General features: G+C 46.5%; 1 protein-coding gene across 3 annotated transcripts in view; it reads left to right on the top strand.

The window, feature by feature from the left end:
- Nucleotides 1–23569, top strand: part of RBM6 (RNA binding motif protein 6) — a 53409-nt gene that overhangs the window by 2868 nt on the left and 26972 nt on the right. For 2 of the 3 annotated variants that reach the window (XM_052679301.1, XM_052679303.1), the window contains exons 2-6: nucleotides 1429–1541; nucleotides 3471–4815; nucleotides 5623–5712; nucleotides 6642–6711; nucleotides 18261–18334. In XM_052679301.1, the coding sequence (XP_052535261.1) occupies nucleotides 1429–1541; nucleotides 3471–4815; nucleotides 5623–5712; nucleotides 6642–6711; nucleotides 18261–18334 (1692 nt within the window). The remainder of the gene's footprint in view (nucleotides 1–1428; nucleotides 1542–3470; nucleotides 4816–5622; nucleotides 5713–6641; nucleotides 6712–18260; nucleotides 18335–23569) is intronic. The other variant, XM_052679302.1, reaches the window with a different exon arrangement.

The following is a 23569-nucleotide window of genomic DNA, read 5'->3' as shown; positions in this document are numbered from 1 at the left end:
CTCAGTGGAAGGAATCCATTTCCTTGCAATTCATCCCTGTTAAAGAAAAGATGGTAGAGCTTATGGAGGAAATCCTGGGAGGAGGGTGGTGCTTTTCACAGCAAGAGCCACGTGAAACACAAAGGGACCGAGGCTTTCATGGCCTGCTTCTGCAGCAGCGATGTGACCGAAGATCCGCACGGCGGTCATGGAGAGGGGCTTTGTCACACCTTGACCTGAGGCTGCCGTGTGGAGGTGGTGCTGTGCATGCCCACCTGTAACCGCTCTGCACCTCAGAGCTCACCTGCTGTGCCTTTGACCTGCTGCACAGAAGGAAACGCTGAGCTTTGGAAGCGAGCAGAAACAGGAGGTCATGTGCTTCCCTTTGAGATTTACTGCTCTAGCCGGGCCTGGCGGTGACTGTCCGTGCCATCTGTTCCACCAAACTGCTGCAGTTGGGTTAGTTTGCTTTAGAACTCGTTTGCAGAAGCACGTGAGCCCCAGGTCTCCTCAGCTTGGTGTTTGGGCACAGCCTGCTCCACGTGGCTGGCTTGGTGATGGAGACCACGCTCGGCTGGGCGAGGTGGAGATGTCTGGTCTGTAAGTAGAGTTCAGAACCGGACAGGAGTGAGCTGGCGCTGATATAAATCCACCCTTTACTCAGGTAGAGAGGAAATAAGTTTCAAACTGATTGGTGTGTGAGATAAGCTCCTAAACCACAGCAGCTGGATTAGCTGGAGCAGATCTGAGAGCATCAGTGCGTGAACAGCATCGTTCTGTGCTGTGCTCTGCTGCAGCTGGATGTCCTTCCTGCTTGAAGGCCTGGCTTTGGCAATTGCCAGGAAGTCCTCACCTTTGCTACAGATGGGAGGAAGTGGATGAGATTTTTAGCTCTCTGTTGAGGCATGTGCCTTTCCCATCGCTCGGCTTGATTAGGGCAGTGCTGGAGAGCAGAGCCTGTAATGATTTATTGGCAAAGCATACTCTGTTATCTAGATACTTTCTGAGGGCAAAGTAAGCCTAGCAGACCAATTGCAGCGATGGTTTCCTTGAGCAGCAAAGAGCTTTTGGCAGAAATAGATTGGATTAAACATTAATTGCAAACTGTTGTTCACGAATGGTCCTTGCTGTTTATAGATTGTGGTGTTCTCACATTTCCAGTCACTCTGAGTAGTGTTAGACAGCACAGTATGTTGAAAATCTTTATGTTAATCAAGAGCAAATACCACATTGTTTGCCCGCCCGTATTGATGGTTTTGTTTCAGAAGTCATTTGAAGCTTGTAATTTTGAACATACAGAACCATGACAATTAAATGAACTCGTGCCTGAGAGGCACCGTGGGCAGTTATGGGTCCCACATGTCCCCACGTGCCTTCCGTGCCTGGTGGTGCTTTTCTTCCATGCTGCGTTTTCATTGCCCATGGCTTACTGTCCTGTTATTTATCCAGCAGGTTGTGCTGAGTTGGTGTTCTTACGGTGAATTGCCTGTTTCTGGAAACCTCCCAGACAAGGGAAACATGTGGGGAGACCATCGACAAGGCAACAGGACGGGATCATTTCGGTAAGCATGGCAGCGTACAGCTTGTTTCTGTCGTGCATTTAATGACACTGAGCAGTGGGAACTGGCTGGTGCCATTGCACACATCCTCCTGTGAGAGGGCAGTTTTGGTCAAAGCTGGGAGGTCCTTGTGGAGCTAAGAAGCGAGTTAAGCTCCGTGTAGCTTTCTGCATTTTATTGGCAGTTGCTTTGAGTTTTTCTGCTCCTTCTCTACAGCACCTTTTCTAGTGATACTTCATTTAGGTGTTGTAAGCTTAGGTGGTGCTGTGCTGTGTGAATAGCCACTCTTAAGACCCAGAGGAGAAATGCCTAATAGTGTGATGCTGATTCTCTTCAGCTGTGCTTCTTTCCCTAACTTCAGAAATGCAGTCAGTTTAATTGCACCCGGGATTTTGTGTAAACTTCACTTTAATCTCTTCCATGAGATGAGGTAGACCAGAATATCCCCGTGTGCTTGGCTGTGCTCCTGCACAAGATGTTTCTGAATATCACTGGAGGTGTTGGGAAGATTCATGTGTCTCTGACCTGCAGCATGTGATGTTTTTTAGCTCATATTTCTTTGCTTGTTACTGGATCTTCTGTTTGAAATGGGAATCCAGACAGAAAAAGTAAAGTGGAGACACACAGTTAGGGCTTCGCTCCACTCTATGTAATTCTTTCATCCTTTGCTCCCGTGTCCACCTCAGTTACTTGAATATCAGCATGATAAATGTGCTTCCTATGACACACCACAGGTTTCTGTAGCGAGGATATTTCAAATAATTGTCCTGCTGTAATGGGTGGAGAAAACTGATCACGTGAACTGCAAAAAGCAATGTCCTGTCTTGATGGTGTTGCTGGGAGAGTGGTCGTAATCTGTGGCCCTGTTAGTAGTGCTGCTGTGCTGATTCTTCAGTGGATTTAATTGGCATTTTTACTGTGCTGGGTAGGGAATTCTAACCTTGAACAAAGTAACTCCTATGTATTTGGTGAAGCAGGGGCTTGCACCTTGGTAAATCTGTATGCAGTTTGATTACAAATGCACTTTTTGTCGATGAGCGATTCTATAATGAAACTCCAAGAAGGACTTGCTGCAGTTGCAAAGGAAATGTCTGCTGATCTGGGTGGGATTTGGTGTTTCTTTAGAATTATTGCTATTAAGTTTATTTACTGTTCCTTTTTTTTTCTCCACGTGGTGGGGTAGAGCTTAGCTCTACAGGTAGCTCGAAAGAACAAAAAAACCCCAAACATTGGGTTTTGAAAACCTGTATTCAGAGGAAACTTCTTCCTGAGTGGTGGTGTAGAGGGATCAGGAGAGCTCATGACTGTGCGACTGTAATGTTGGTGCAGGACTGCCTGTCTCGAAGCACGAGTGCAGGATAATTGCTGATTATGGGCATGCTCCTGTGAGGCATCTTTAGAGTCTGAACTGACAGCTGTCAGTATTTTGCTGTCTCCAGCACGAGAGGCAAAAAAGAGTCTCAGTAGCGTGTTACTGGAGCATGTCTGGTAGCCTTTGCTTTTGTGTGCCTCGTGACAGTGTGGTACATCAGCTGTTCATAATACTGCCTGGAGAACTTAAGCTCAAGTTGTTCCTCCCAGGCATGTGCTGGTGGTGATGCTCCTAAACAAACACACCAGCTGGTGGAACCTTGAACACAGCTGCAGAGCTGTGTGCAGTGCAGGACTATGTGGATTGCTACCATCATTAACCCATTAATATTGCAGGTATTCCCTGTTGAGTGCTTCTGGAAATTGTGCTGAAATGGGAGCACCCAAGTTTACTTTCTCACATCTGTCGTATGCTGCCTCATCTTATACTGCCAAACATCAATATCTTCTGCGGATCTTAGACTGTTACATCACTCTATAAAAAGTTTAGAGAAGAATGTGCTGCTATATAGATTTCAGACTCTAAGCACGTTATGAATAATACTGTCTTTATTTCTACAGTGGGAGCCAAGAAGAAAGGTTTGCTCCCGGGTGGAACAGGGACTATCCTCCTTCCCTTGATAGTCTTGCTCAAGAAAGACACTCTGGCAACTTCTCTGGCAGAGAATCACTTCCTTTTGATATCCAGGCACTCGCAGGCCTCCTCAATCCTCAGTTTGCCAACAGAGAGGAACCTTCTTTCAGCTTTGGAGCTAGAGATGGACCACGTAGTGACTTCAGAGGTGGGGAGGGGCACCACGATTTCAGGGGCAGAGACTTCCCACCGTCTGACTTTCAGAGCAGAGAGGAGTCTCAGCTGGATTTCAGAGGCAGGGAGCTACCCCCTTCTGAGTACAGGGGCAGGGATGTGTACCCCGGAGACTTTCGGGAGAGAGAAGGGCCACCTATGGACTTCAGGGGTGGGGACGTTCCTCCAGTGGACTACAGGAACAGGGAGACGTTCCGTATGAACTACAGGGACAGGGAAGCTCATAGCGTGGACTATAGGGGGAGAGAGGAGCCTCCGTCTGACTTCAGGGGAAGGGGATCTTTTGATCTGGACTTCAGAGGTCGAGATGGATCTCATTCAGACTTCAGGGCGAGGGATGTGCCCGAGTTAGACTACAGGGGCAGAGACCATTCCTATTCAGACTTCAGAAATAGGGATGTACCCGATTTGGACTTCAGAGGTGTGGGCACCTCTGATTTGGACTTCCGAAACAGAAACGCACCGTCGTCAGATTTCAGAAATAGGCACAGGTCCCGGTCTGATCAGGACTTCAGGAGCAGGGATATGCCTCCTCCTATGGACTTCTCAGACAGGGAAATGCCTCCTGTGGATCAAAGCCTTGTAGATTTTAGACGCAACCAATCTACCATACCTTTAGCAGAAAGAGAGGGCTCTGGTTTAAACACCAGCAAGAGAGAGGAGCCTGCCGTTGGTCTGGAAAGAACTCCTTTTGGTAGTCAGAAAGGTGAATTTCAACACTCGGAAGCACCAGCCAGAGAAGAGGAATCCCTTGGATTGGGTCTCAAAGACAACGCTTCGCACAATTTCCAAAATAGCCGTGGACCTCTTCCTGCTCTTCAGGACCAAGAGGAGCAACCTCAGACCTTTGCTAACAAGCAGCAACAGCAGCAGCAGCAGCTTTCTGGGGGGGAGCAGCAAAGATCCAATTCTGATCTTGGGTTAAAGGGTGAAGATGACCTGGATTTCCTTGGAAGGCAAGATACGGACTACCGAAACATCGAGTATCGTGATGTGGATCACCGGCTGCCAGCGTGTCAGTTGTTTGACTATGAACATGGCAAGTCATTTTCAGAAGGAAAACCCAGCAAAGATTCTAGGCCCTATAAGAGCCTTCAGGTAGGTGGCTTTGTCAATGGATGTTTTCCTTGAACATGGGTTGTCCAGTGGGTGGGAGGAGCTGGGCGGGAGTCTGCGTACAACGTCGTTTCTGGCCTAATTCACTGGCCTCTGAGCTGAGCCTCTTGCTCCGAGCCATTCTAGTGGTTTTGCTTTCTGTCTTAGAAATATTTTCTTAAGAGAAATGCAGTTTATCAATTGAGAATTGTTAAATGTGTGCAAGTAGATCTGGTTCAGAAAGTCCCCAGTTTGAAAATGCCCAGAGAGAGGGAGTTATGAGAGAAGTATTCTGTGGAATACCTTATTTTCTCCTGGGCATCTGCCTGTGGGAGCTGCAGAGACAAGATGCTGGGACAGGTGGACGTAGAACAGTGCAGCTGTTTGCCTTCAGAATCAAGTAGTTAATCTGAGTTAATGATGACTACTGAATTAACAGCTACTATTGAATTCGTCTCCTACTTTTGGAAAGCAGGCAGAGGTGGGTTTTTTTTGCTTTTCATGTTTTAAAAACATGGAGATGTATCAGGACAAGAATGGGCTCTTGGTATTTCAGTCCATTCGAGTTGTGTATATTGTGCCTGGACCTGGATCTCGTCGCACAGCATGAGAAGCATGCAAAGCTCATTATGCTAATGTTGCAGAGCTCTCTGAATCTTAAACGATGTTATGGTTGAGACCTGAGCCATGCTGCTTATAAGCCTTATTATCCTCCCTTGCTTTATTTTGTTATGGTTTGTGTAACTTGTGAGTTAATATGTCTGATTTGCTAAAAAACAAAACAAAACGTTTTGGTTGTGTGAACTCAAGGACCAAGATTACCGGACCTGCCCCGAATTTGTGAAGCCAAGCAAGCTCATTCGGCTGGGAGGAGTGCCTGAAACTGCCACGAAGGATGATGTAAGTAGTTGTTCTTCATCCAGAATTCACTGCAGGACTTTCAAAACTTCTATGCAATGTTTCTAAACTTAGCGTTTTCAAGCCTGGTGAGTGTAATTCAGACAGTCTGTCATTTTCCCCAAGGAAAATCCCAATATAGAAATGATGGCAGTGTTATTTTCTTATCTGATTATTCTGCTTTTTTGAGGGCCTGGAAATGCTGATTTATTTTTTTTTTTTTGCAGTCACATATGTGATGTTGGTGGGCGAAAGCCTCATCCGCCAGACTCTTTTTAACATGCCTTCCTTCCAGGATTACTTTATATAGAGACAATGTTTTTATTACTTCTGGTATTATGTTTGGAGTCTGGAGGACATTTGTGTTTGAGTGAACTTTTTCTTTCTTGGTTACTTGAAAGTGCTAAAATGAGATCTCATGAAGACAGGAAAGATGTCTCCTGCTCATTTGAGTTGGAAAAAGAAAATATCTAGGCTACGAGGTGAAAGAAGTTATCTTTTCAAAGGCTTCCACTTCTACTTAATATATTTTTTCGGTGACAGCTCCAGACTGGAGAACACCTACACACAGTTTTTGCAAGGTTTAGCTGTGGTGATCAGCTCTTCTGAGGCTTAATACTGAAATCTGGTTAGTAGAGAACTTATGGCAGAAACTGTCCATTAAAGGCGAGTCAGATCTCTTGGACCTTAAATTAGGATCAGAGGGAGCTGCATGGCTGCAAACAGCATGAGAGAACTGCTTGGAGCAGCTGAGGTCTGCTGTAAATAGTGGTTGCTTACTTAAACTAAAAACCAATCAAATATTCCCCAAAACTCAAAAAATAGTTCTCGGGTGCTGTGGGAGCTTTATTACGAAAGGATTGTACGCAAGCAAGGATTTCACTTTCTGAGGTATTGTTTTGGAGACTGAGTGGATCCTGGTTTTCCTGTAGATCCTCAATGCTTTCCGAGGGCCAGATGGGATGCCTGTGAAGAACTTGCGACTGAAGGATTACAGTTCAGGTGAGAGTGCTTTGCCAGTACTTCTGGTTTGGGGTTTACAAGAGGGTATTTTTCTCACCAGTATGTACCCAGCTGGTTTCACTAGAGTCACTGATGCTGTAGTTACAGATATTTTGGAATGAAAATGCCCACTGAGTTTTGTATTTGGCTCTTTTGTCTCTGGAATTGGTGGCTGTGCTCACTGTTACTTCAGAGCTTACGTGTGTCCTGGTGCTTCTAGCTATAGGAGCAGCAGGAAAAAAGCAGCGAGGCTGGTTTAATGGCTACCGAGGGTAAAAACAAGAAAAACAAGAAACATTAATTCCCAACAGATTTTTTTCTTTAAATTAATATTATTCAGTCCTTTTGGATTGTTCTCAGTCTTGTTTCTGATATGTGAGGCTGTGGAACACATCCTGCACAAATAGTGTCCCCGTGAACAGTGCCCCCCTGATACTCCCTAATGTTTCTCCTTCAGTAACATGAAACTTCACCCTTCTTAGATATGAAAAAAGAAAAAAAAATCCAAATGCTGGGCCAGAATGCCCTTCTCATATCAAAGAACGGAGTTTTGTTGTAAGTCTGATCAGTGTATATGGGATTCTGAAGAAAGAAATGCTTTGCAAGGTTGCTTTGTGTGAGTTGTACTGGAGCAAAGATGCGTGGTGGTAGGAGATGAGGGGTGAGTCTTGGGGAGAGGTTTGGGCTCTGCCTGGAAACAGAAGGACCGTCTGAAGTTACCTCTCCTGTTCTGATGGTAGCAAACAGCTTCTGCTCCAAAATACATTTCTGTCTTTTTCCAAAGAGGAAAAACGGCAGAGCTGGTTCCATTGTCTCTTTCTAAACCAAGGAAAGCAGAGGCTTCTACTGTCGTCAGTGCTTTTCCATATTACCAGTACGGGTTGCACGTGGAGCAGCCGGAATCCTTCGTGTCAATGCTTGATATAAAGGCTTCCTGAGTGTTCAGTAGCTGGGGACAGAAACTGGGGCAGTTGGGTATTTCTCAAGTATATTTTTGTTTCTGGAAGCCGTCAAAGGAGATTTCACAACCTTCTCACGAACCTTTGAACTAAAGAACACTTGAGTTACATAATCTGGTCTGGCCCAACAAACGTGGCTTAAAGGGCGTGATCTTTCTTGCTTCCTTTCCTCTTTGCTAAAGGCAGCACAGCGTGGCTGTCAGCCATGCAGCACCGAGCACAGCCTCACCACTGCAGCACGTTCCCTTTCTGCCCTCCTCGGTGTGATTTGCCAGTGGCTGATTTTCTGAAACAAGTAACTTTTCAGTAATAAATCACTTGAACTGGGGATGTTTCTGTAAGTCTCTTCCTTGCGTTCAGTACTACGACTCAGTGCCAGAATCACTGCCCTCATGAGAGAACCATTGTGTTTTACCCATTCCCAGTTTCAGAGGTGATCATCTGAGAGGTGGTGCCTGGTGTTTGGTGTGGAAGCCCTCACATCTGCTGATGGTCGCATATAGAATGAGAGCTACAGCTTTCCTGGTATCTCTGTAGAAGCTGCATTCTGTTTCAGTCTATCTCAGATTTTATTTTATTATAAAGTTTTTCCAGCTTGCGAAAGTGAGGGGATGAGGAATGAAGTTAAAACCAGCTCATATTTTGTGAGCTATATAAAGCCAGCGTTTAACCTTGTCCTTTCAGCATCAGTAATTTAAGCACTGTAGTGCTATTCTAGGTTATATTGATGCTTCAAAGACTGTTTTGCATCATGTCCTGAGGCTGCAAATGCAGCTACTAATTTAAACAGCTTTCTGATCCTCGTTACACAAGATGGATGTGCATTTAGGACAGAAAAAGCTTCCTGGGTTGTGTAAACGTTTACTTGAAATTGGGTAACTAGAAGCTGTAGTAAAGTTAATCCAGCTTTTGCATGAGGTTATCCTATGGAGAAACGTGCAGAATTGAGTTCATCTGAACTTCGGATAAGCTAATCCTGTTGGAAAGTAGAGGCCAGTCTGTTGCTGAATGTGGCTTTTACAGTGGAGTGGGGTGTAAATGAAGAGTTAAAAGCAAACCTCCTGGATCGCTCATGTCTCTGATCAACCTGGGCCCCCTGGCTGCCTTCGTGTATTGGTTCAGTGCTGCCACAGCAGCAGCCTGGCTCAGAAGAGCGGGTTGTATAATTCTGAGCGCTGTCCAGAAATGTTAAAAATAACATTAATCATGTGTGCATGTACTTCATGTTGAGTGTGTTTGGGAGAGAAGAATGCCTGCAGCTGCTGGAGAACAAAACCAGCCATAACAAATAGCGCGCAATTAACTTGAAAGAAGCGAGGTTCAGATCAGTTTCACAAGGACATGATGCTTTTCATAAAGATGATCTCAGCAGCTTCAATGCAATGATTCCGCTGGGTGATCTTCCTCGAGGCTCTATTCTGAGGGAAGATACATGGTTGGCTTTTCTGGGGGGGGGAAAGCAGTTCTTTACAAACACCTTTCTTTTTGCATACTGGAAGTGCTGAGGGAGGTGCGTTTTCTGTGAAGGTTGTGCTAAGCCTTGGAATGCTGTTCTTAGTGTGCCTGCTGGGGTTTTGATATGCATGCAAGCTGTTTGTTCTTTAGATTGTTTGGTCTCTGAGGTGCACAGACTGTAACACTTTCTAGACATTGAAAAGGTGGCGAACGGAGAGACCTTAAGAAGCGGCAGGTATTTCTGTTTGAATCAAAGAGGCGGGTGTTTGCAGACAATCAGAAAGCATCAAAGTGGAATTTCACTGGAATACCAAGTGCAGTGTTATCTCATGTTTCCTTGTCTGTAAGCTGTCTCAGATCTTTTGAAGTGGTGCCTGTACGTTTGGACTGAAAGTAGCATCATCAGTTTGTTGGGGGGAAAAGGGTTTCTTCCGACATCGTGTTAAACATTGGCAGAACTATTAGGCTGTTGGCTTAGCTTCCAGCTTCTCCTTTCGAGTGTGTTTGAGCCGGTCTGTTTGATTAATCATTACAAAGCATAAAACTGGAGGTGATGGGGGAATTTTGCCAAAGTCCATCACTTGCTTCAGCTTCATGTCTCCTGGTGCCTCTTGCTGCCCACTGCTGTTGCAGAGCTGCAGATGCACCGCTTCTTTGGTAGGTGCTAACAGTGCTGACTTGGAGCTTATCAGACAGCTCCTGTTGGTGCTTGTGAGCTCCCCAGCTGGAAGTTCCTCTCTTTGATTTCAAGGCTTCTCGGTGGTCCTCTTGCCACAGGGCTGTTGGTGCTGTGCGATAGCACCAGGCTGTCAGTCCTTCTCCTGTCAGTCTGGGAACTTAGAATCGTAGAATCACAAGGTTGGAAAGGACCTAAAGATCTTCTAGTCCAACCATCCTCCCATTACCATTGCTATCACAAGCAACTTGTGGCAGCACTGCCAAAAAGTTGAAGCTGACACCTTTTGGCATTCAGGGAATCTAATATGTACGCACTTTGTCCCTGTTTTGATTTCAGTTGTATTTTAAATTTACGTGCTGCCTCGTTCTCATCAAGCTCTATTTCTGATTTTCTGACTAACATCAAACATAAGCAAGATCTGAGAAGTGATCCTGAGTGTTTGATGTGCACAGAGCACTTTGGGTGAATGCATACATATGTCCCAGGGAAGAGAATGTGCAGTGCTATCTTTATCTTAAAGCTTCTGCTGAGTTGTTCCCCCTTTGAGAGATGCTGCAGTGGTGTCCAAGTAATAAATGAAAGCATGAGGCGTGCTCTGGGCCCTCTGCTCAGATTGTTTTCCTGGATGCAGTCTGCAGTTGCCAATCTTGCAATGTGCTTTCCAGCCAGGATTCACAGTTGGAAAAAGCTGTTTAGAGAAAGTGAGCCTCTGTTGGCAGCAGATAAGATGTTCCTTGTGGACTCCAAGAGCACATCTGGGGAACTGAGAGGAGTCTTTGCTGATCTGGGAGAGATGGAGAGCAGCATGATTTGAGAGGAGCTCGCTGGGCTTGCGGGGAGTAGGTGAGCTGGGCTCAATTGGGGGCAGCGGGTCTTCCCAGCCCTTTTGTGCACCCTCTGTGTTACTGCAGCACTTCAGAAATTGGCTGATTTGGGTTTTTCATCCCTCTTCTGAGTATTTACTTTTGCATTCCCGCGTCCCTGACCAGCTTAGCAACGTCTTCATGGCAACTGCCTGCTCAGTTCTGAAAAGCTTTTGTTCTATCCAGTACCATTGGCATCAGACATAATTCACTGCTGACGTAGCCACCTATGTGCACTGGCATTTATTTATTGTTTGAGATCTGTGGCCCTTATGTTGTAGGTGCCTGGAGCTGCACCCTGTTCCTCTCTTTGTTAAACTTAATGCAGTTTTTCTAGGGCTTTGCCAAGGGACTCTAACTTGGTCTTGCTAAGCTCTGCCACACTGGTACCCTGCTATACATTTTAATAATTAATATTTTAAAATTTTAATATTAAGACCTTTAGGTAAACCTATAAAAAGTACCTTTTGGTTTTCTTCATTTTTTTTTTCCCCCAGGTGCAGTCATTTTTTGTCTGTATCAGAGCAACGAATCATTGCTTGCAGGAATATTCCAAGTAGGCCCTGAAATTTAAAATGGCATTCTTTACAACATTTAATTTTAGTCAAACTTATAATTTAAAATCCAGAAATGTATATTTCCTGGTGGAGAAACTGACACAGATCTCAAATGATGCATCCCTCCATACCAGGCATAAGGACTCCATTTTTTAGGGCCGGGGTGCAAGGCCAGGTGAGATCTGATCAGGGTGAGTTCTCAAAGTAGAGCTCTTGTTGTGGATGAGAGCATGGCTGTGCTTGTGTCTGGCCCACCTGTAGCTGAGCCTTAGGTCCCTCCCAGTGGCTGTGCATACACCCAAGGTTGGGGCAGTGATGCCCTAGGAGGTCGGGACTGCTGGTGAAGTACTTCAGTGCAGCTTCCAGCCTTGGGAAGGACAGAGGAGCTGAACTGTTCTGCACAGAGAGGGGATGTTTCTGCAAGCATGCGGCCATGCACCTCCATTCTGAAGCTTGCTCTTTAGTTTCCTTACAAGGCTGACGCAGTGCCCTCAGGCAAACCCCTGGGAAGGGTGGTTTTGTGGCCAGCTCATGGCTTCCTCATGAAGACAACTTGTACCAACCCTATGGAGTTTGATCACAAAGACTTACATCCTTCAGTTTGCTACAAAGAGCGTGCCATGGGATGACATGACATGTCTCTAATACACGCTGTGCTGCAGAGGTGCCTGTTGTGTTAATTATGCAGAACACAACTTGGCTCACCGTTAAGGCTGGCACTGCAGCACACTGGGAGCCTCCTGCTAAGGCTTGACCAAGTCAGCTGCTTATCTCCAGAGCTCTTGGTTCTGCAGGGCTTGTCTTTGAGGAGGTAGGGGAGTGCTGTCGGTGCTGAGTCTTGTCTGTAGACAAAGTAGCCTGACCAGGACTGAAAAAGGACCTAGGTTTCCCAGCTGTGGGGGCAGTAGGTTTTTGGCTAGTCTTGCCTAATTTTAGGGCAGCACAGGCAAAAGGCATTCTTGCTAGGCTGTCTTCGTCTGTGATGCGATGGCTTAGGAAGTGAGAAGTGTGACTGATGAAGTTGGTGTTTGCAATAGTGATCGACCTTGGTTCATGATTTACAGCGTGCTCAACAGAGAAAGAAACAAACAGTCATCCATAAAACATGATCACAGCCCTTTTGACATGCACAGTCCTTCTCTATGACTGCTTTTAGAAATATGTTCAGCTTTTATTTATTTTTTGCATCTCTAATGTAAAGCTTCAAGGTTTTTCGCACCATGCTGACTTAATTGGATTAATTGCTTTTCTGAGTTGTTTGTGCTAAATGGCAGGTGCTGGAGGCCTTGGTACACATTGCCAGCATTTAAAAACCCATTTCTTCTCTATGAAACCTCCCCAGGTAGGCAGCTTCCAGTCCTCTCATAGAGTTCTGTGGTGGCCCCAGCCTTCCTTAGGTTCCTCAATTCTGTACACACATCACGTAGTAATGTGTCTCTAATAAAGTTGTGATGTCTTACGTTGTGGGTTTTTCCTCACTTCACCGTGTATTGGCTGCTGCCCTGTAGGTCGAGGGCAGCCATTTGGTGCTCTGAGTGCTCTGCCACAGCCCCTGCAATTTATGGGGCAGTGTAGACTGACCACATGTTGGGAGCGTGTAACGAGGAGATCCTTCCTTCTGGATGGAGGGAGAAAGATGGACTGTGGCATCATACCTTCCACAATACAGCTGCATTTCATATTTTCTGGTTTCAGTGTTGTACTCTTGTGCAGCACTGTCATGAATGAGTGCATGAGAGTATGATTTTCTTATACAGGGGGACAAGATGACGTGACCACCTTTTTTCCATGAACCAGGTGTGGCTTGTGTACACTCAGCCTTTGAAATGAACTGGGGACATGGCTTTTTGTGGATTATTCTCTTTATTATTCAACAGGGAGCTTTTCCAATACAGCTTTTCAGCTTCCGTATCTCTCAAGACCAATTTATCCGTGCAGAAAAGAATCCTGACAAAGTGATGGAAGCTCTGAATCTACCAGCTGGTATTGAGAGCGCTCTTGCTTTTGGCTTCTGAGTGTACGTGTGTGTGTCAGCACAGATTGATTGCTGGCTGCTCCTTGCAGGGTGCCCTCCTGATGTTCACACCCTGCGGTCAGCTTCATTTTCCCTGCTCCCTTCGGCAGGCACTGTGCTGCCTCGCTGCATGGTAGGACTTGTGTGCACGCAGTGCCTAGTCAGAGGTGCTGGCTTCTTGGAGGCTTTAGGTGTATCATACCTGCTAATGATAGAGCACTGTAGCAGTACAGAAATATGGAGAGAGTCCTATATTTCCCAACATTTCCTTGAGAGGAGGTATTTGCTTTTTGGTATGGATGACTCCACAGGCTTCCTGGGCCTCCTGTTCTAGGTGACCTCTGTCTGCACCTTGCCTTGTGTGGGGTGATGGGTGTGCTGCCAAAACCTCCCACAAAAGCAGGTTCTTTCTGTGAGAAATGTGCAAAACCCAGTGTCCACAGCTGTGAAGACCAGTGTGTGAGACTGCAGATCCCTTGAAGGATAGCAGAAGTCATAGAATAAAATAGGATATTGGAACTTGGAAGAGACCCATAAGGATCATCAAGTCCAACTCCAAGATGCCTTGTCAGCCAATGAGGGAAGACCTTCATGTTCACCCCACACTTTATGCTATTGTTGCCTTTGAAAGCAGTGCAGCTTTCTTCTCTGACCTGGTGTTCTGTTCTGCCATGCAGTCTCTGGGAAGAGCAAGCACCAACATCACCCTTGCATTGGCAGGCTGGCTTTGCTCAGGGAGACACCATCATTATCTTCTTCCCTCAGGCTGCCTGGCCCCATCTGGCAGATGCAGGTGTGAGTGATGGCAGAGCAGAGGCCCCCAGCGTGTCTGCATCTGGCCCAGCTGTAAAGTTACAGCAGGTTGCCAGAAGACTGTGTGCTAACAGAGCTACTTTAATAGGAAACCACTGTTGTTCCTTTCTTCCAGCTGTAGGAGAGGCTCTTTGTACTGCAGCACAAGGGACGGGAGCTTTCTAGCAGTTGTTTTCAGGAAAGCAGTGACATTTCACTTTGGATGTTTGCTAATCCCCTACTCTGGTAAGGAGGGTGGTAATGTGATGCTGCATGTGCATTCTTAGAACGGAGGAGCTGGATCAGCTTTCTTGAGTTGGATACCTTTGCCATGTTGCCATCGTGCCTTCTTTCCCAAAGTATTTTCAGTTTGGCACAGACCAGAGCCACTCCTGTTATGTGATCTTTTCGTTTGGCCTCCCAGAACTCCAGAGAGATATTTCTGATGTCTCCATGCTGCCTACAGCACGTATCAAAAGAAAGTTATGGTTTTGTTTTATTTGGATCTTGGATGTTACAGACTGTCAAGAAATAACACATTGCTATGTATCAGTTGTTCAGCAGAAATTTTGCCTGTATAGAAGCAAGTCTTATTTTAAATCACAAGTCTTTGATATTTTTATTCAAATCCAAAGAAGGTAATTTTAAGTCACGCATTCAGGATTTTTAGCCCAACTGTGGATGCTAACAAGGACCTGCTATTTGTTGTCAAAATTCCTTTCACTAAAAGGCATGTTTAAAAAGCAAAACATCTCTTATTCAAATGTTTGTACAGCAGCTTCCTGGTGCTTTAAATGTATCCTTACTCCTAAGTACTAGGAGATCACTGTTGTTTCCAGTGTAGAAAACAACCAAGCGTGCTTTGGAAACATCCAGAGAGGACTGTGCATACATAGGGTGAACCAACTCAACCACTGCATGAGTTCAAGTGCTGGAGGACTGTTGCATACTCCTCCTGGAATGTTTATGTGGGCAGTGTAACAAACTCTCCAGCAACATGCTGATTTGGTTTTTTTGTGTGTATTTTTGACAGCGAATCCATGTTGATCACAAATATTTCCGAGACACAAAGCTTTCCTTACGCCATTCTACCCTTTTTGTAGGTCCCCTGACAGTGGCTTTGTGATAAGCAGCAAGTGAAGGATCTAATTAAGAAGATACCAAATCTTATAGCTTCACATGAAGCGTTGTGAGTGAATTTATGCCACCTCGAGTCACAAAGCCGTGCTGTAGTTATTAGCAGTGATTCTGCTTTGCCACTGCGATTGCTTTGGTTTTATCACTAAGACCTGAAGAGTGCCGTTGGGTGCCCCATGGCTCTGATGTGCCAGGAAGGACAGCTTCCCTTGGGATGCCTATTGTGTCAGTCCCTGCTCTGTCCCATGCATCTGCCCAGATCCTCTGTCCTGCTGCTACTGGATTGCTGTGTTCTGGTGGGCAAATTGTGTGTAGGCTTCAGGGGGAAAACAGTGTGAGCTCAGCAGTGGCGGCACAGAGAGCTGACCCAGCCCTGCAGGGGAGGCAGGGGGAGGCAGGGCAGCCAGCAGCAGCCTCTGCAGCCCACCTCAGGGTGCTCGGTTTGGTTTCAGGAGTTGTCCTCTGGATAATGTGATTATTGCCAGCGGTGGGGAAAAGATGCTGTGTAGCAGAGCTGCTGATCTGCTGGCCTCCATTTCAGTGGGCTTTCCAGCACGGTGTGAAATGGAAGGGTGCTCTCATGGAACTGTGGCAGCAGCTCCAGGCCTCCCTCTCCCATCGTTGTTGTGGCTGTGACGGAGGCCAGACTGCACTGCAGAATGCATTCCTGTGCAACCCAACCACGAGACGTGCACATCAACATTTGGCCTGGAGCAGCTTTCTGGCAGGGTCTGGGGTTGCAGTTTCTGGTTTTGGTTCTTATCCTATGTATTATTGTAGCAGTGCTGCTTAGTTGCGCTGAGTTTGGTGGGGAGAGTAGAGAAAGGAGAGTATACAAGGAAAACCTCGCTAAGCTGCCTCTTCACTGTCTCTGTGTGATGCATGGGGTGGTTGTGCAGCATACAGACTTCCGAGCGCAGTGTTTCTCTCCACTGCCTCGCATCTAGTGCTGGGCTCACTGGTGTCATGCTGCGTTACAGCCATGTCTGAAGCACTCATTTGCTTCATCAAGACTTGAGTGCAAACTGCTTCTCGTGCTGAAGAGTGCAAACTTCTGCAGTCGTGCTTTTGGGCTCTTGGGGTACCCTTACTTCATATGCACATAGGAATAAGACAGCACCCTGAGCCTGGCGTGCTGACTGCAGCAGCTCTTGAAAATCCTCCCTGTGAGCAGGAATCAGGGGTCTAGAGGCTGACAGCATTCAAACAACTCTGTTCTAAATAGGAGGGAGAGAAGTGGCTCTGGATTTGAATAGGACTTTAAAACACACTACGTGAGCCTGCGTACCGTGCCATAAGGCAGCGGGTGCCTGCCCAGAATGCAAACCATGCTCCAGCAAGGGGCAGCACTGCTCCTGGAGAGCAGCTCTCTGCTGCTGAGCAGGCATTGCTTTGTTGTCCCAGGCCATGGAGTGTGGCTGGAACTGCAGAGCACTCTGGAAGCAGGTCAGCAAATTTGCTTTTTTTTGTCACTTCTGCCATCTGAAACTGTACGTCGAGTTCCAGGTGCCTACTTCATGTAGCAGCATCAAGTGGCTGTTGCTGCTTTCCCCACTGATGATATACTGCCGGCTGGCCTCTTTAACTGAGCTGAAATGCAGCACTCGTACATTTCCCTCCAGCATACTCGTATTGGCACAACTGATGTGTGGTGGGGAAATGAACTCCCGTGTGAAGTAGAATTGGAGCTGGATTCAGATTGGAATCCTGTTATAGCAGTAAATGTGCAAAGGAATGTGGTGTTAGGTGTGTGAAGAGCTCCCGGAATAAAACACAGTAGGGTTTGGTGATGGAATAGTTTTGTACAGCCTTGTCTCTGAACTGTTAACTTTGAAGATGGTAAGAGAAGAAACAGAAGGAAAAATGGGTGAGTGCAGCAAGTGACCTTTGGAGTAACTTTGGAGGGCCACAGAAGCTGTGTTCTGGCAGACTGGAAATGCCTTGACAGGGAGAAGTGTGTGTGGGTTTACGTTGCCATGGAAGGTTGAAGCGGTGGTAACCAGATGCATACCTGGGCTGAATGTGTCTGTGTTAAGGCATGCATCCTTAGGAGGGAGAAGAGCTCTTCCCCTGCGCAGCGAGGTGCCTAAAATGGTGCAACCCACATACAGCACAGCTTTCCTCTCACCCCTGACCAGGAGCAGGAGGAGGGAACCAAGCTTTCCCCTTTCTGTGTTCCCATGTAGAGGCATGCCAGCCCACAGTCATCTGGAAAACACTGTTCTGCAGTGAGGTGGCCTTGGTATGTGAAGAGAAAGGTTGTGACTGTAGGTTGTTGCTCAGCTTTTCTCGGAGTTCCTTGCAACAGCAAGGATGGCTCTGAGGATGGCCTTAACTTCTGTAGTGCTCACCCTGCACTTTGCTGTGGGCCAGAACGTTTTGGTGCAGGTAACTGGAGTAGAAATCAACAGGAAGCAAGAAGAGTAAAGCCTCTCTGGTTTCTCGCGTCTGGTTTCTTGGGGGAGGATCTTAAGCTCCCACACTCTCTTAACTAAACGTACAATAACATCTATTGGAAATAAAATGCCAGAGTGAGAAAGCTGAAGTTATGATTCCTGCTCCACTGTGCTGTTTCATAATGCAAGAAATGGACTTCAGCAAAGAACAGGTGTTGGAGGGAAAATAGCAAAGGTAATAGAATCATGGTAGTTCTTTCTGAAATACTGCCCAAATTAAAATGCTGGCCATTTGTGTGAAATACATTCACAGCAACGTGCTTTGGAATGACTTACCAACGCTTGCTTTGGAGAGCACTGCTCCCAGGGCAGTACAAGACGTGAAATGAGCATGGAAAATCACTGTGCCTTACAGAAAGAAGAAAAAAAAGCTATTATTTCTTGCCCTAAGGAAGGGTGTGCCTGTCACTGGGTTGTGCAAGGGGAAGTGGGAACACTGCGCTATTAAAATTCATGATCAAGTGCAGTTAGTCATCATCCAGCTAGTCCCTGGTTTCTCTCCTTTTCATTTTGGAGCAGAGGGGTGGTGGTTAGAGGGTTTGTCACTGGAGGGAGAGGGAAATTGAATATTGATTGTGGCTTTCTTCATGACAAGGCACTAACTCGACTCCCGTCTGTATTTAAATGCTGTCCCCAGGTTACGACTATCGCTATGTCTGCGTGGAGTTTTCACTCTTGGAAGAGGCCATCGGATGCATGGAAGCCAACCAGGTTGCTTTACACTTCGGTCAATGCTGCTAGAAGATGTTGTTGTTTTTTTTCTTTTTTTTTTTTTTTTTTTTTGGTGGGGTGGTGGAAAGCCAATGAGGTTTTGTGTTTCTTTGAACCGTTCAGAGGAGGATCTGTTCTTGTATAATGCACAAGGCTGTGGTTTAAATATTGTTTCCGGAACTTTGTAAAAGGCTTAGAAATGCCAGTGTGAGAGAGCTGCCAGACACTGAATGGTCCTCCCTCCTCCCCGGCATATGTCAGCACACTGGCTGGATTCAGGCTCCTCAAGTAGGTTTTGGCCCTGATACTTTTGTAGTCACACTGAAATGCAGTTGGAAAGAGCTCTGCTAGCAGTAACTGCCTCCCCCGGCTGTGCGTGCGCACACACGTGATTGTAGGTGAGCGCTCTGTATGCAGCTCTGAGCTGACTTTCCATATGCCTCATGCGTGGGAAAGATTCTTAATTGTGCATCTCCCCCATCTCTGTCCTTTGCCAAGCTGGCGTTGCAGACATGAGGACTACCCTACGTTCAGTTGCACCTGGTAAATCTGAGCATTTCTGGTCCTTAAAAGTGCTTGATGGATTAAATCTCCCGTGAAGAAGTTCCCAAGGGGAGCCTGCTGTGACCTGACATTTGAGGCTAGAGCTGTGGGCTAGTAGACAGAAGCGAGATGCAGAACACTTGTTAGATAAAAGATCATTTCCATTTCACACCAGCCTGTCTGTGCCTTGGAACTGTGGGTGAGGGCTCACCCAAGAAAAACAATCGATTCCCGTATCTTTGCTACATCCCTCACATCTCCTCTCTTGCTGCCTTCTTCCTCCTAATTTGCCTGAGTAAGAATTGAGATCAGTTATCAAAAGCCTTTTTTTACCTGAATCCCGTGTCTCGCTGTCATGGGAGGAGAGTCATGAGTCGGATTCCGAGCTGTGCAAGTGCACAAATGTGCTTACACTTAATGAGTCTTCACAGCTGGGGTTTCAGAGGTCCCACTAAGCACTTGCATTTGCCTCTATTTTCAGTTACAGAGGTATTGCAACTTAGAAAAACGTTTTACAGAAATAATTCTGTTGCTGGGAAAGAGCCTGGCACATTCTTACAGGATGGTGGAAGGCGGAGCACAGCTAGAGAAGGCTCCAGAATTATTCATTGCTTTTTACCATCAGTAACAACTTTTGTCTTCCCTTCAGTGTTGCAACAACTCCTAGTTTACTATGTTGTCACTGAGAAATACATAATTACGTGTGTCCCTCCCTTTAACCCGATGCCTCTGCATAGTCCCTCCCTAGCTCTCACCACCTGAAATGATGTCTCTCTGTGCAAAGTGCCATTCCCAAATACACAGAGGTGTGGAGTTTGGGAATTCCTCCACTTCCCATTGTTAATATCTCCTTTCCGCCTTCTGCTTGAGCATCCTAATGTATTTGGCAGGTGCTTGACTTAGATTAGGTCCTTTGCTACGGCAAAGAGCCTGTAAGCAGCAGGCCCTAAACTGGACAGAGTACCTCAAGATCACCAGTAAATCTGTGTGCACGTGAGGAAGTGCTGACTGGCCTTCAACCAGCAGTTAGGGTAGACCTTCATACTGGGTGATTATAACCCCTTTTTCCTTTTAGTTAAGGAATATATAAACAAAGGCTTGTATCTGGCTTGCTGCCAGGGAAGAAGCTAACTTTTAAGTGCTCAGTGAAACCCAAATAGAGATATTCAGAAAGGGAGTGGTGCGACTCAGTTGTCCTTAGACAGTGGATAGCCCATGTTAGAGCCTTCCAGGGTGGAAGTGTAAGATCACCTCTGGAGACTGGCAGTTTGGTGTGGATTTCTACAAGATGCAAGACCTAAACCTGTGTTAGCTGGAGCTCAGTCTCTGATAGTTCAGTTATTTTCAGAAGGTTATCGACTCTTCTGTCAAATTTAATCACTGGTGACAGCATAAATAGTGAAGCAGTGTCAGCCTCTAGCAACTCACTAGCCAGCCTGCCTCTTTTTCAGTTTTCTGCAGGCTAGAAATAAATTTGTTTTGCAGACGTCGCCTTTTTGATGCACTTTAAACAGCTTATTAAACTGTTCCTGCCTGAGGAACGACTGTTTTCCTCCCTACATCCCTGTAGTCTTTATTTCCTTTGTTGGAAAATCTTTTTTATTTTACTCTGCGTAGACCATTCCCAAATTTGCAACCTGCAGATTTACCAGGTCCAACACCCTCCATTCAGTTACTCCACCATGTGTACCTGCCTGCTGAGATCCATTGGGGCCAATCTGCTGCAGGAAGGAAGCGCACATCTTCTGTGCTGCCCAAATTTTGCAAGAGAGTTTTATTCCCCCTGCATTAATGGCCACAGCTCAAGTAACTAAAATAACTCCTGCCTTGCTGATGGTGGTGGTGGCAATTTATCACAGCTCAGAGGGTCCATCTGTTGTATGTGAGCTGTGCTGGATTGCAGTTAATGGGAGCACAGAGCTGGCTGCCTGCTCCTCTGTCCCTGGTAGGACAGTGTGGCTGTTGTTGTTTTGCAGAACATGGTGCAGCACTTGTTTCTATTTCATTCAACCTGGTGGTTTATGGTGATTCTGTTGGTCTTCTGTTACAAGCTGATTGTGGTTTGACTTTAATGAGGCCTTCTTTTTGTTTCTGATGAGCTGCTTTTCCTTTTGAGAGGCACAAATATTTTAAATGGAAAATGGGATTTCTGTCTGCTACGTCATGCAGTTTATTCCCCAATTAATCTTTTCCTCCTTCGTTCTCTCTTTGAGACATTGCAGTGTGTGTGTGTCCCTTATCTCGTGTTTCCTTTGCAGTCAGGCTTGGCAGAGCTGCAGGGCAGCAGTGTTCCTGCCTGTGGGCACCATGTTGGCTTCCTGAGGGACAGCTTTGGCAGTTTGTCCCACAGCTGTCTGTATATGTGTGGATTTGTTTGGGTACTTGAATTCTCTCTCATCCTCCTCCTCTGTTTGTAGAAGAAATGCACATAATGACCTTGTTCTTGGGTTCAAGAAGGTGAGTGGGATAAAGGAAGTTGCCTTTTTGTACCACACTGCTTGTCTTAAAGGCAGCTGATGGAGGAGAGGCAGGGAGATGCTGCTGCTTGCTGCCTGGATGTGTGGCTGTTTTCACAGAGGTGGATCTGGTTGTTACGTTGATGGAATTGGGATATTTACTTGTAGCTTAGGAGCAAATGATTTGTCTTGACCGACTTTACAGCAAGCATCTCCCAAGTCCGCTCAAGCCCCAACCTTAGCAACACTGGTGGTGTTATTTGCCTAGCTTTAGTTGCTAGTAACTAAATGCTTTCCTTCTGTTTCTAAAGCAAGAGGACAAAAATGGGAGAGCTGTAGCATCAGCTTGTAAAAATACCTGCTCTGTGTTGTTGTGGGGGTCTCGAGGAACATGCAGGACTGTCTGCTCCCAGCCTTGCCCTGTGCATTCCTGCACTGCAAGCAGCGCCTGTTGGAGAGCAGTTTTCCTGTGTGCCATGCAGTCTGCCTGCTGAGCACAGTGCTACCTCTTTTCCCTGCTCCTTTCTCACAGGACAGGGGTATTTTGTGGGTGCTTGCTTTAGTTGAGCATATTCAACCACTGTGCAGTTGGGAACAACAGTTGTGTGTTTCTCCTCCTCTGCATCCCCTTCTATATCCATTCACTGCAGCGCTTTGCATTTTGTGTGAACATAGCTTCTGGAATAGATGAGCCTTCACAAGCTTTTTGCTGGAGCTGTTGGTGTTTAAATCCACGAGGTGCTTTGACAGCAGGCAGAGCCTGGGACTTTCTGTCCTCAAAGCATTTGCAGCAGCCAGTCACATCTCGGTGCCTTCCCAGCTAAATGCAGAAGGAGCTTGTTGTTCTCCTGGGAATGCTTCTGCTCTGGAGACCTGTAGCTGTGTGTACTTACTGAGAGCTGCTGATGCACTCAGTGAAAGGAGCACTGCTGTGATTTTAAAGAGAAAGCATGAGTCTGGGTGCAAGAAGTGACTGTTATCTTTTCGGTAGGATGTACTGAGTTGCGGAGTCTGAGATTTTTCTTCAGAACCTGCAGAATGCCCCCTGCAAAGGAGGCTGACTGAACCCCAAGGGCGTTTCCTTCTATCATGTACTCACCTGACAAACTCACTGCATCCCATGGTCGCTTTAACCTGCAGTTCAGAGTGGTGTTAGCAGTTGAGGGTGTCCACCAATAGTCTGAAACCCCTTCGTCTGTTAGGCTAAGAGCACTGGAGAGAGTCTTGCCTTGAATATTTCCTCCTTGGATTATCAGCTGACGTAGTCTTTTGCTTTTCCTGTTGTTTATGAGGGCTGTGAAGTTTTCTAGGATCATATCATTGCGCATGCATCTTTTTTTTCCCTGTTGAACCTGCCCTGCTTTTGACCACGTGGATTTCTAGAATTACCCTGTAGAGTCTTCAGCTTTGTGTGTGCACAAGGAGAGGGAGAAGCCTCGTGCACCTCGGCTGTGTTTCTTCTGTCAGCATACTGCTGGTTTAGGAAACGAGTGTCTTGCATAATTTTTCATGTTCCGGTGACCTATGCAAAGTTCTCTCTGGTTGGATTTCCGGGCAGCACAACCCATTTGTATTTTTTGTGTCTGATTCAGTGTTTGACCTCATCATGAGCTCACCAGGGCCTGCCGTCACCGAGGCCTGACATATTGAGTCAGTCATGTATTCATTCCCACCCGTGTCTCACTGATGGCTGCGCTGCACCGATGTTTGGTAGGAACTGCAAGCCTCTGAGGTCAGGGAGGAAGCGTGCAGCAAGAGGTCCTGGTGCTGGCAGGGTCTGCCTGTGACCTGCAGCGCTGTGTGGGCACACGTCCTGCAGCAGCCTTCTTCTGTCATCTCACCTTTTCAAGCTTATGTGAGTCCTCTGAGTCCCTTCTTCCCTTGGCACGGGAGGTAGTAAGGGATCTTCTGCTAAAGACTTTGCACACTTCCTTCAGCTACTGGTAGCCACCACCAGCGTGGCTTTTCCAACCTTTGTCAGTTAAAACTACAAATTCCTACTTCACAGCTCTGTCCTGCCCTGTCTCAGGAAGCAAACCCTGGTAGCCAACTTATTTAAAATGTGTGTCCATTTAACTGGAGGAGTCCTGAAGCTGCGTGTTCTCGGTCTACTCATCTGATCCTTTCTTGCCGTGTCCCTCTGCCTTCCTGATCTCACTCAGAAATCTTACCCTCCTATTTTCCTTCAGTCCCACTGGCGTAGGTGAGGATTGCATGCTTCCATGCTGCTGCTGGG

This window comes from Tympanuchus pallidicinctus, unplaced genomic scaffold (genome assembly GCF_026119805.1).
Source record: "Tympanuchus pallidicinctus isolate F22 unplaced genomic scaffold, pur_lepc_1.0 scaffold17, whole genome shotgun sequence".
Taxonomy (NCBI): domain Eukaryota; kingdom Metazoa; phylum Chordata; class Aves; order Galliformes; family Phasianidae; genus Tympanuchus; species Tympanuchus pallidicinctus.
This window is presented reverse-complemented; position numbering and strand designations above follow the sequence as displayed.